Source organism: Cyrtonyx montezumae, unplaced genomic scaffold (genome assembly GCF_038088225.1).
Source record: "Cyrtonyx montezumae isolate F1298 unplaced genomic scaffold, pur_monq_1.0 scaffold_0, whole genome shotgun sequence".
Taxonomy (NCBI): domain Eukaryota; kingdom Metazoa; phylum Chordata; class Aves; order Galliformes; family Odontophoridae; genus Cyrtonyx; species Cyrtonyx montezumae.
In genome coordinates, this window is record NW_027071824.1 from 23,225,972 (window position 1) to 23,238,297 (window position 12,326).

General features: G+C 33.9%; 1 protein-coding gene across 9 annotated transcripts in view; it reads right to left on the minus strand.

Annotated features, from left to right (window-relative positions):
• RYR2 (ryanodine receptor 2) overlaps window positions 1-12,326 on the minus strand; it is a 343,878-nt gene that overhangs the window by 58,490 nt on the left and 273,062 nt on the right. For 5 of the 9 annotated variants that reach the window (XM_065729961.1, XM_065729953.1, XM_065729943.1 and 2 more), the window contains 6 exons: window positions 11,657-11,749; window positions 11,144-11,314; window positions 10,222-10,281; window positions 5,504-5,638; window positions 4,487-4,523; window positions 2,629-2,740 (listed from right to left, as the gene is read on the minus strand). In XM_065729961.1, coding sequence (XP_065586033.1) covers window positions 2,629-2,740; window positions 4,487-4,523; window positions 5,504-5,638; window positions 10,222-10,281; window positions 11,144-11,314; window positions 11,657-11,749 — 608 coding nt within the window. Of the gene's footprint in view, window positions 1-2,628; window positions 2,742-4,486; window positions 4,524-5,503; window positions 5,639-10,221; window positions 10,282-11,143; window positions 11,315-11,656; window positions 11,750-12,326 lie in introns of all 9 variants that reach the window. The other 4 variants (XM_065730001.1, XM_065729984.1, XM_065729976.1 and 1 more) reach the window with 1 other exon arrangement.

Consider the following 12,326-nt stretch of genomic DNA (forward strand, 5'->3'; position numbering starts at 1 on the left):
CAGCTATCACTTAAGAAGGAAGCAGAATTTCTGGTGGAAACCACGTCCAAAGCACCTATTTTAAAATCTGTCTTTACATTCATATTTTCTATTCTACAAATTAATATCTGCAAATTTTATATTAAAATACAATAATTAAGTTTTCTGTAAAACGTAACAGAACTTTAAAGAAATAAAATCAACAAAATTGAGTTTGACACAAAAGTGAGTTTTACTTTAAAATGAAATATCATTTTAATTTCAATATTAACAGCAATTAATAACAGCAATTGATAACATTGGACTGTGCTCAAGCTCTTGCATTTTTTAAATGTTCAGGATTAAACTTACATATTTAAAATCCTAAATTGTTTGATTTTTAATGAGTTTTGTGCCTTTTTCCCCTAAGGATTCAATACAAAGCAGACCATGTCACAAAGATATATCCATGAATAATTTTATTGATATATTTAATTATTTAGAACAACTCTCAGTCTCATATTTACCACAGTACGTGCATAATTTCCTAACAGAAAAAAAGAAATGCTTCTCCTCAATGTGCAGAATAGATAGTCAACTTTTTAGATAAACAGTATTGGTTTATTTCCTGTGTATAGAACATATAGCATTTAATAATAAAGGTAATTCCATAGTTATAATAGAATCACAGGGGATGGCTGGGTGAACATCAAAGACCAGATTAATGAAGGACATTTGATGACTGGGGTCCATTATAAGTTGCGTGATCAGGGGGAGGCTTTACATTTGGCCTTCTTGTTTAATTACAAGACATTGCACTTGCAGGCTCTTATCTTGACAGAGGATTTCAAACATTCAAATGTCTCCGAGAAAAGCAATATGGCAGGTTGCAAGCAATACCAGAGGTTCCTGGAGTGAGTTGGGAACAACTTACTCATCCAAGTATTAGACAAACCAACCAGAAGAGAAGCGTTACTGGACCTGCTGATCACCAATATGGAGGAGGTCATTAAAGAGGTTAAGACTGGAGACACTGGGCTGCAGTGTTGAGTTCGTGATATCGAGGAAGATGGGTCTGCCAAAAAGCAAAGTCAGACCCTAAACTTCAGGAGGGCAACATTTCAACTGTTTAAGGAATTGCCAGATGAGATCCCCTGGGAAGATATCCTTTGAGAAAAGGGAGTAGAGCTCACTCTGGTTCTTTAAAGGACACTCTACATTCCCTGAACCTCATATCTATGAACCCCTAGGTGGAACTGGAGGAGTAAAATCTCTCCTACTGTAAAAGAAGAGCAAATCCAATACCACCTCACAAAACTGAATGCTTACAAGTCTATGAGGTCCAATGACATGCATCCTGGAGTCTTGAAGGAACTGGCAGATGCAGTTGCCAAGATATTCTCATCATATTTGAAAAGTTGTGGCTGCCAGACAAAGTTCTTGGTGACTGGAAAGATAGCCCGTTTTTAAGAAAGGGAGAAAGTAAGATCCAGGGAACTACAGACTACTAAGCCTCTTTTCTGTGCCTCATGAAAGACATTGTAGAATCATGGAAGCAAAAAAGTTTGACAGGACCTCTGAAGATCATCAAGTCCAAACCCTCTGATAAAAGCAGGTTCCCTACAGTAGATTGAGAAGGAAAGAGTTCAGGCAAGACTTGGATATCTCCAAAGAAGGAGACTCCACAGTCTCCCCAGGCAGTGAGCTCCAGTGCTCCATCACCCTTTCTTGCATCTGTATGGAACTTCCAGCATTCCAGCTTGTGCACATTGTCCCTTGTCCTGTAGTTGCACACCAATGAAAAGAGCCTGGCCCCAGCCATTTGTCTCCCTTACTTCAGATATTTAGATATTTAAACCATGACAAGATATTTATAACATGTCCAGCAGCACACCTCTCCTTGTTGGCTTCTCTACCACCAGTGTCAGAAAGTTATCTTTGGCGCACTGCAGGACCTCTTCCAGACTGTGTGTACTTGGCAGTGTTACTTATCCAACAAATATCAGAATGATTGAAGTCCCGCATAAGAACCAGTGTCCAGGATCATGAGGGTGCTTTCAGCTGTTTGTAGAAGGGCTCATCAACTTCCTGCTCTTGATCAGGCAGCCTGTAGTAAACACCCATAACGGTGTCACCCATATTAACTTTCCCCTTTATTCTCACCCATAAGCTCTCAATTTGTTCATCATTTATCCCTAGGCAGAACTTGGTTCATTCCAGTTGCTCTATCACATAAAAAGCACCTCTACCATCTTACTTTTCAAGAGCCTCTTTCCTAAAAAGTACATTGCCAGAGTTATAATAAAGTTTAGGAGGAAGTTCATCCCCTAAGACAGTGACCCCAACATGACCATTTTTGTATTTATCTCCTGTGAAAGGCATTTATTTTCAAAAAAAAAAAAAAAAAAAAAAAAAAAAGAGCAGAACTGGACAAATAGGTGGAATAAGTTCATAATGAGAGAACCACAAATTGAAAATTATATTCTTTTTTTTTTTTTTCAGAATGTATGTTAGAAGAAAGTAATGAGATCTACTAAAAGAAAGCAACATCACGCATAAATGTAGTTTCTCAGGCATTGGTTTGAATATTTTTCTTCCTTTAGATCTCACCAAATAGCACTGTATGTACACAAACACATTTGGCAACAATAGAATAGATATAGCTCTTACCTTGGCAGGTTGTACAACGGTGCCATTCTAAAGCAAGCAACTACTGCTCTTTTCCTCTGTTTAGACAGCAGCTTATGCCAGACTGCTTTTTTGGACCGCTGAGGATGTTCAACCTGTTATATATATATGGAAAAATAAACAATGTCACAATATCTCTAAGCCCTGAGCTTAGTAATAACAACAAAAATGTTAAATAAATCAACTGGAAAGATAACAGAAGAATTACAGATGGGAAAATGTGTTCTAGACAGAGTTCAAGTGATGAGAGAAAAAGAAACATACTAACAAACAAACAATATAAAATCAACATTTCCCTTCCCTTTTATGGGATATTCCCCTTTTTTACTTAACCTTAATTTTTAGATCTTTCAGATACGGTATTCTCAATGAGCCCACCTGTTAGGAAATCTTACATTTCAGTACAAAGAAACTTCACTTATTTTTGTACAGAACTCCTTATTCACTTAAGAGTATACATACACCTCTGAGACACATTGGCCCAGAGGGAATTTTTCTAAACACTACCAAGCTTTTATTTGTAATGTTTAACAAAATTAGCTACAATAGAAAGGAATTATCTTTTAAAATTAAACATAGGTAAGCAACTTATTCTAGACCAGTATCGCTTTCATGAATGTAAATATAATCGAAAACCACACATTGCAGCTGACATCACTGAAACCTGGTGGGCTGATTCCCACGAGTGCAATGTGACTATTGATAGCTACAAGTTGTTCAAAAGGGACAGATGAGAAAGGAGGGGAGGAAGAGAGAGAAAGGAACAGAGAGTGAAGAGCTGCCCCTAAAGAATGGCCATAAGGCAATCAAATGACATTATGTGAGAGTTAGAGACTGGGGCAACAAAGGGAGCCTAGAGGTTGGTGCCTGCTACAGGCTTCTTGGTCAACCAGAGGCTGTTGAGGAAGCTGCCTTCCTCCAGCTACAAGAGGCTCTGCAATCACAGGCTCTCATTCTGCTTGAGAACTTGAGCCAATCAGACATCTGCTGGAAAATTAGCATGGTGATCTGTAGGAAATCCATGAGGCTCCTGGAATGCACTGTGGGTAACATTCTGGGTCAGGTAGTAACAGCCTCAAGAATGGAGATGCAATGACGGACCTCTTTCCCACCCTTTTCTTCCCCGAAGAATGTGACTACCGTGGTCCAGAGGACCAACAGCATGCTAAAGCTTGATTGGATAACTGTGAAAAATGACTGATTTGTGGTCTACTCATAGTTTTTGTAATTTTCTTCACATCTGCTTAATAAAGACTGGTTAGATTTAACCTTTTCAAATCCAATAAAGTTGATGAGGAAACAATAGAGGATTGTTTGGGGGGGGGTTATTTTTTCAGACAGTTTTGCTAGTGGAATATTAGCTTTTCTGACTCCCAGGCATCATCAGAACAGTCAATGGAAATTAGCACTGGCTGAAAGACTTTGTGATTCTCACTTGAAATAAAATGAAATATTTTGTCTTATAATATGTAGCAAGGGTGATGTTTATGAACACCAAAAATTCAAATTCAAATCAAAGATAACTTCACTAATTCAGCGAAATACAAAAAATAATTCAGTTAAACAATAAACATTTAATTAATCAGACTAAAAATGTCCCAAAGCATTCACTAAAATTGGAGAATTGCACTTTTAGGATTAAGTGGTGACATTCTAAAATATCTTCCTTTCAAAAGATAGAAAGCAAGTCATGAGTTTGTTACGAGAAAACATAGAAAAGTAATTACTGCAAACACACAACAAAGTCAGTATTAGCAATTCAGAAGTCAGACAAATCCAAATGTGTAAGTTAGATAATTAGTAATGTCTTCACAAACAACTATAAAATTCTCTATACTTTCCCAGAAGAAATAGCCTCGGCCTACACAAGCAGATCTCTGAAAACAATAAAAACAAATAAATTAATAGTTCATGGAAAGAAAATACAAAGAAATAGCTGAAGAACTGATCTTTGCAAGTACCATAAGGTCAAACTGACTGTATATGAAGAACAAAGTCCTCAGATCATTATAAAAACACTCTCAGTGTTCACTATAATAATAAAATTCTAAAGACATGGGATTATCAATTTCAGTAAGAAATTAAAGAAAATATAACAAAAATAAAAGAAAGCACAACTACACCTGGGCACTTGTCTACAGAAGAGATATAAAGCTATGGGACAGTCTCTAAACTATTAGTTGAAGAAAAAAAAAAACACACACAAAAACAAATTAATAAAGTACTAAAAAACAAATAAAAAACCAACAAAGTATTGAAGCCACTGAAAAGTGAAAAGTAGCAGCTCAGTAAGTAAATTGTGAAAACTAAACTTTTTAAGTAGTCTTTGATTTGCATAATGTACTTAGATTTTTTTTTTTCTGATAGGAGTATAGTAAATAGCTCTCTAAAGTTATCAATAGAGAGGTTGTCTATCAAACCATATGACTGTACATCTTCATATAGCTAAAATATGCAACTACGAGCTATGTAGACAGTTGAAGGTTCTTGTTACTTCCACAATTGAAGACTCAAAGGAAGAGAAAAAATCTTGGAAAAAAAGACATTTTTTCAGTAATTCAGTTTTTTTTTATTTACATTTCTTGGGCAGGGACAAGTTAGTAATGACTTCTGGTTAACTGCAACACACCAATAAGAAACTGAAACAGATCTTACTAGATTTTTCCAAATAAATGATTGTTGGAGCTGCTGATAAACAATTACAAGATTAATTCGATCACAAGATATTGCATTAATCACCAAAAGGAAAGTATTTTAACATTAGCAACCAAACTGAAAGAAAATTAAATACATTAGGTGAAAGTACAACACTTTTGTTTAGAATAAGAAGCAACGGCATTAGGTAAATATCTCTAACCTGTTCGAGATGAAACAGTACATTAGCTATGTCAAGAACTCTTTCCACAGTCTTCTCTGGATCTGATGAATCCTCAGTCCTATTTGGCAAATCTCTGTAAAGTGCCATCTGCCATCTAATGGCAGGATCCTCAAGCTGCAGGAAAAAGATTTCATGTGAAATCAATGCAAAACGATCAAAATATAGGGATAAACAGTTTAATTAATACAGAAACTCCTTCAAAGGACAAAAGAAACTCTATATTGCTGACCCATATCCTTAAATGGCTAATCCATACAGTGCCTACTACGTTCACAGGGAGAACACAAGAAACAAAACTAAAGACTCATTTATGCAATATTTGGTAACAGCTTCCACAAGAATGAAAGTATTATAATCATACAAAGAGCAAATGATCATGGGCCAACTATTATCAGTGATGAATATATTAAGGAAAAAGTAATGAATATGAGGTAGATAGACAGAACTTTATATACTGACTTTCCAGTTATTAAACCAAATAAAAATGAAACTGTTGCTTTGTTATTTGTAACTACTTAGTTTTCAGCTATGAGTGTTAATCATGGAAATGAAGATTTCTGATTTTTTGCATTTAAACTATATTCAATTATTAGAAAATCCTAATTTTACCAGTTACTAAAACATTTAATGCTAACTTACGAAAAAAGAATACAAGACACATTAGCTGATTGGCCTACAAATTATAAAAAGCTGTATGAAGTAAAACATTTTTTCTAATTTCCCTCTTTATATTTAATTTTATCCATTTTAGTGATCTCCGATTCTTAATTTTATCATCATCCATCCTCTTCTTAGTTATTTTGTCTTCTCAGTGTTCCTGCTATACAACACTGATGAAACAACAACAAATTTTTTTTTTTTTTGCCAATGGCACTGGAGAAAAAAGGAATGTATTAACCATTTTACTAAGAGCTGTGACCAGTGATCAAATTCCTGACTGTGCAATTTAGGTGTAAGCAATACTGGGTTACTAGAGCATTTGGGAGACTAAGCCCCATGGTTCTGAATAGGGCTTAAAGTCTGCACTTACTTTTCTAAAACAGTTTTGTGGATCTAGATATGAATGTGTCTAAAAAAAAGATGATAAAGTTGATTCACCTCCACAGAATATCTTCTAATACACGATTTTCTAAAGTTCCAGAAATGAATATAAACTTACAGTAACTCAGTAATAGCTTATTACAACCTAGAAAGCTACAATTGGCAGGCTTTTCTCCCACCTTTCAGCTTTTCCATTTCTTAACAACTGTTACATCCACAGTCTCTGTGTGAGTACTTGACTGGACTGTCATGGAACCATAGTCCACAAAAGACTTTTTAAGCACAAGTAGAGATATCTTTTGATCTGAGAGCTCCTCACATTCTATCAAGGTACAGATTTTTTGTATAGGTAGATTTCTAAGGTTATGAGTAGCTGACATTTCAAGGTATGAATTAGAATGGCTGGAAAAAGATTTTGGTGACTTGAGCTTCATCTATGTCAAAACATATGCAAGTTTCATCAGTTTCTTGAAATAGAAGGCTCAATACTAAGTAAGAACATGCAGGCACACAAGGAAAGGGAAACAGAAACAGCGTGAAGACAAATATAGACAAAGGTAGACAAATACATGCAATACTTGTAGCTAAAGATTTAGGAGGATGACTCGTTAAAAAAAATAATAAAGCTGAAAAAAGGAAATCGAGACAAATCACATATATTAAAAATGACCAAGCATGGTGTCTTTGAGAAACAAAAGTGGTCAACACAAAGCATCATTTGAAGATAAACTACTGCTAAGCTAATAGATCTTTTTGAAAGAAAATTAGACTCTCCATAAAGTGATAGGTTCCTCTGTTCTGACAGCCACTTACACTAAGATCATTACAAATAAGTTCCATATTAACTAGTAACATTAAATTATAATCGAAATTGTCTAAGATCATCCAGCTAATATTTCTTTTATATCTAACTGCATCAGGTATAAAATGGTAGTGTACGCATAAACCACATAAGCACCACTTTTCTTAACAGGAATCATGATGTCTGGCTATATCTGATGTGTTCTCAATTCTGTCACAGGATACATAGTGACCAAATACTAATGGCATCAGAGAATTGCACAGTAACTGACTGTAAGTACTGAAATTAACATTAGGCATTATATCTTTAAATAATTAAATTATATACATCTTTAACTTGAATTCTAGAACGCATTAGCACTAAATGTTTCAAGACAATTTATATTTCAAGCCACTGATGAAAAGCGACTGAGAAATGGATAATAAATCACATAAAGATAATAAATGTAATAATAAATAGAAGTTTTGAAGCCCTATGAATGCTCTGTTCTGCCCATAGTTAAATACTTTTCCCATACAGGTCAAAATCCAAGCTTTTTAGAGTTAGTAATGAAATATGATATCAAATGAAGTGAAGTTACAAAATAAAGCTAGATACAACAGCTATTTGGCTTTGTTAGCTAAATACTCTATGGTTCCATTTGAGAATATGTCATTTTTTACTCATTTACAATGAGGAAAATCAGAGACAATCCTGATAAATTTACAACAAGAAAAAATGTCAAACAATGTATACTTCAGATTATTTATTTCTCACTTATAAGACACTAATAAATTCTACCAGTTTAAGAATTTGAGAATTATTTTTATTATCCTGTAGAATAAGCAGAGAGGTTATGTGAAAAGCTACTGAACAGCAGCAAACTTCTAAGGGAAGTAAAGGATGTTTCTCAAGAGAAAACACAGGTAGATAATAAACATCATTACTCCATAGCAATAAAAGAAGTATGTCATGGTTTTATGATTTTTGGTATTGGTATTCCACATCATAACGTCATGTAGTTCATTTAGAGTTAAAGAGTTAATGCTCCAGCTCTGTGAATCGTTGATAGTTCCAGGTATACCTGTCTCAGAAGAGAAGAACTACTGTGCAATGCTTTGCATTTTTACGTGTTTCCACTCAGAGGGAAAGATAAAAACTGTCTGCGGTCACGGGACACTCTCTTTCCTTTGGGATCGACTCAGCAGTGGGTGCTCTCTTGCTCATTTTATTTGATTTATTAGATTTAATTCCAACTATATTGTATTATATTGTGTTACTTTGCTTTCTGATATCTTATTTAGTAAATTAGCTTTGCTCCTCAGATCGTTGCTGCTGTTTTGCTCCTAGGCCCATCTTGCTTTTCCCTTTCCCCCTTCCCCTTTCCTGGAGCGTAGGTCCGTGGGTCTTCTGCACCAATTGTCACAGAACTTGGCCAAACCAGCCTGGTAAACCGTTGACAAAGTAATAGACAGAAACTTCTTAATAGCACTATGTGCAATGTAATCCTAAATAAACAAAGTAGAAACTGAAGGAGAAGTACTTTAAATTGGAGACTGAGCTATGAAGCAGCAGGAAATGGCATGAAGAACTTACAACAGGATGGGTCACAAAATGGCAGTATTCACCTACTAAAAATATCAGAGAAGAAACACCTGTTATCTTCATAATGAAGAAAACTACTCAAGCTTACTGATAAAGTCACAACACATTTCAGGTTTGTGTGCCCACAAGTGTTTTCACTGCTTAGTAACACACATTGATGTTGCTTATAAAGCACACCATATAAAAGTAAATGTGCTGTTCTTCACAGTACTTTGCTTTCATGTGTACTTTTGTGTGTACTTTTCATTTGAAAGTAATATTCACTGTATAAAGATAATTATTTCAAGCTTCTTAAGATTTAATCAATTTTTTTGTACTTAAGAGGTAAGTTTTCTATATGCAGTTCATATAAAATTAAAGCTAGCATAAAATGTTAGTTTAGCAAAATGAAGCACCTTCTTGTCAGCTCACAGAAACCATACCTAAGCTATGAAGAAAACATAAAATCGGAGAAAATTCATCTTCAGATATTAGTCTGGAAGAACCATCAACAAATAAGCAAATCTACATTGTCATGCACTGACTTTGAGATACTCAACTCGTTTAAGTTTTTTTGTTTTTATTTTAACTACCTAATTACTAAATACCAGCTTTATCCCTGAGATGAATTAATCTTTTTGTGGGGAAGGAAGTAAAAGACAATTCTTAGCAAAGCACCAACCACAGATCCACTTCCCTCTTCCTTCAATATACCACTTTCCTATTCTGGCAGCTTCTTTCCACTGTTTGAAGCATTAATAAGGCAGCCCAATTATACTGGGCTAGTTCAGGACTTCTCCCCTAAAGCTACTAATCTGGCACCAATTGAAATTCAATAAAAAATAAAACTCTATTACTGCTTGCAAAATACTTTCATTACCATGAGCTGAAAAACAGGGACATAACACAGTGATTTTTCACTTCACAGAATATGCAAAAGTGGTAGCTTCCTTTTCCTTTTCATTCAAACTGATATAAGGTAAGATCAAACATTTTTCAGATTCTATCTCAAGTAATTAGAAGGTAGAGTTTAAACTGTGATAGGCCTTGTTTATGTGCCCAGTTTCATATTGTGTTCATAGGGATTCAAAAGCCCAGTCTATACTGTAAAAAACATACATAAGCACATTAAAAAACTAACATTTAACTATTGAAATGAAAAAGTTACCTGATAGAGGAGAAAAAGCAGTTTCAAGTTATCTTAAATAAGTGAGGCAGGTTGTCATTATATGGTACAAACAAATTAATTCAAGTGAAAAAGATTAGATCTTTAAAACTACATATAAATTACCTTGCCCTGGAGATGAAGATTACTGCGAATGATATCTCGTACCTCATCCTCTGTATCTTTCTGTCAAGAAATTATAAATGATGTGGATCAGTGCTGTATAAACATTAAGTTTGGGTTTGGTCCAGATGATAAATAAAATTGACAATGAGAAAAAAAAATGAAGAAAAGTAAGGAAATTTTCATAGGAAATGTGTCTTTTTGGATGAGGTAGTCATATTCATGCATGCAGGAACAAGTTCTGAATGTCATAATTCATATTTATTCACATTAAGCAAGCACACTAAATATGAGTTTTAATTAAAAAAATCTATTATATATATGCATATATACACAAATATAAACACGTTATAAATTTTGAATGTTGACCAAACAAAATTGACATTTAGTTCTTATATGCATTTCCAAATGCAAGCTTCACAAAATATATTAAACACAATTTAGTATTAAAAATTGAGAAAGAAATAACTGCTTTATCTTAAGAATATTTTCTCTGCTAATTTATTTATTATTTAGAAATTAAATATGCACAAGTTCAAACATTTTTTTGCCCCAATAGGTGAACAAGTTATAGATTACTACTATCATCAGCAATTGTGTCTTTATACAGCAAAATGAGTCTTGATTATGAATAAGAATTCTATCTATATATTTACATACAGCAACATTAAAATGAAAAAGATTTCATATTAATTCTACTTGATGCATATGTTCCACTTGAAGTTCTGGCCTTAATTTTTCACTTTCTAGGCTGATGACACTGAAAAATAGCAAGGGCAGACATTCCATCTAGGAAGCTGAAAGTCAGAAGAGCAAAGCCCAGCAACACTTTTAAAAATTCTAGAATATTTTCTATTTAGGCTTGTTTACTATGAAACGTGATCAAGCATATGTCTTCTTCTAGAAACGTCACATGAGCACTTACCATGCTGAACCTGTTTTTGGCCAGTGCAATTAGATCTTGGTCTCCAGGGGCACATATATTTAGACCAATAGGAAGTAATCTCTTCAGTGCTGCCACAATAAGAGAGGTCTGCATGGAGTACCGGTCACCTTTCCGCTTCATCTTCTTCCTCTCCTGGTCAGAAACAGCTGCCTGCGGCATAAAGCAATGATGGAAAACAAAGTAACATATCAAATATTAAATAAACCTATTATTAAATAGTTAGTTGAGCAAACACTTTCATACTTATTTCTAGCTTGATAAATTAAATTCCTTACTTTCTTTGCAGCTAAATACCTATTATTGTAAATATTTTGCACAGGTACCTTGAAAGCTCACTGTGTTTCTTAAATGACTACCTACTGCTTCTTAACCTAGTGTTTTAACTTCTAATAAGTGGTCAAAACTACATTTTAAAAATAAAATTAAATAATGTTTTTCTAGAGTCTGCCTATCTCTTTATATTTTGCAAAAAGAAAAAAATATTTACACTACCTTGGACATCTTAGATTTGGTATCACTGATAAGGAAAGACATGTTGTTGATTTCATTCTGTACCACAAAGTTCTGTTCTTCCCTTTTGAAATTCTGAAACATACAGAAGATCTCAGCTAAAAGCACAGATGATACATGTGGACAGTATCAAAATAAAATTAAAAATATAGCTGAATTGGAAATTTATTAAATTCACAAAAATAAGACAAGGACAGAAAAAAACAATGAAAGATTGAGAACAGCACCAAATTCCAGTTTTATTTTTGTTACACAGCTCAGGGTTTTGTGTCATTCTTGGTTTTTGTTTTTTTTTTGTTTGTTTTGTTTTGTTTTTGTTTTTTCTCTACGCTAGAGGGATGAAAATATTTCTCTGGATATGAAACATACATGATAAAAATGTCTAATTCACTATAAAATATAGTTTAGGTTTTCCTTTACAAATAAACCATCAATTCCAACTTTTAGCATTACAATATCCAATATTATTTAGATACATAAGTAAGTATAAATAAAGTCTGAACTTATGAATACACAAATAATTTGGTGATCTAGTACCTAGTTACAGTAAAAAATAAGTACAGCAATATTTGTAATAAATCTTAGAATCAAATTTCAGACAACTACATAAATAACAAGGCATCTTGTTTCTAAAACTTGAAAAAACTGAAGT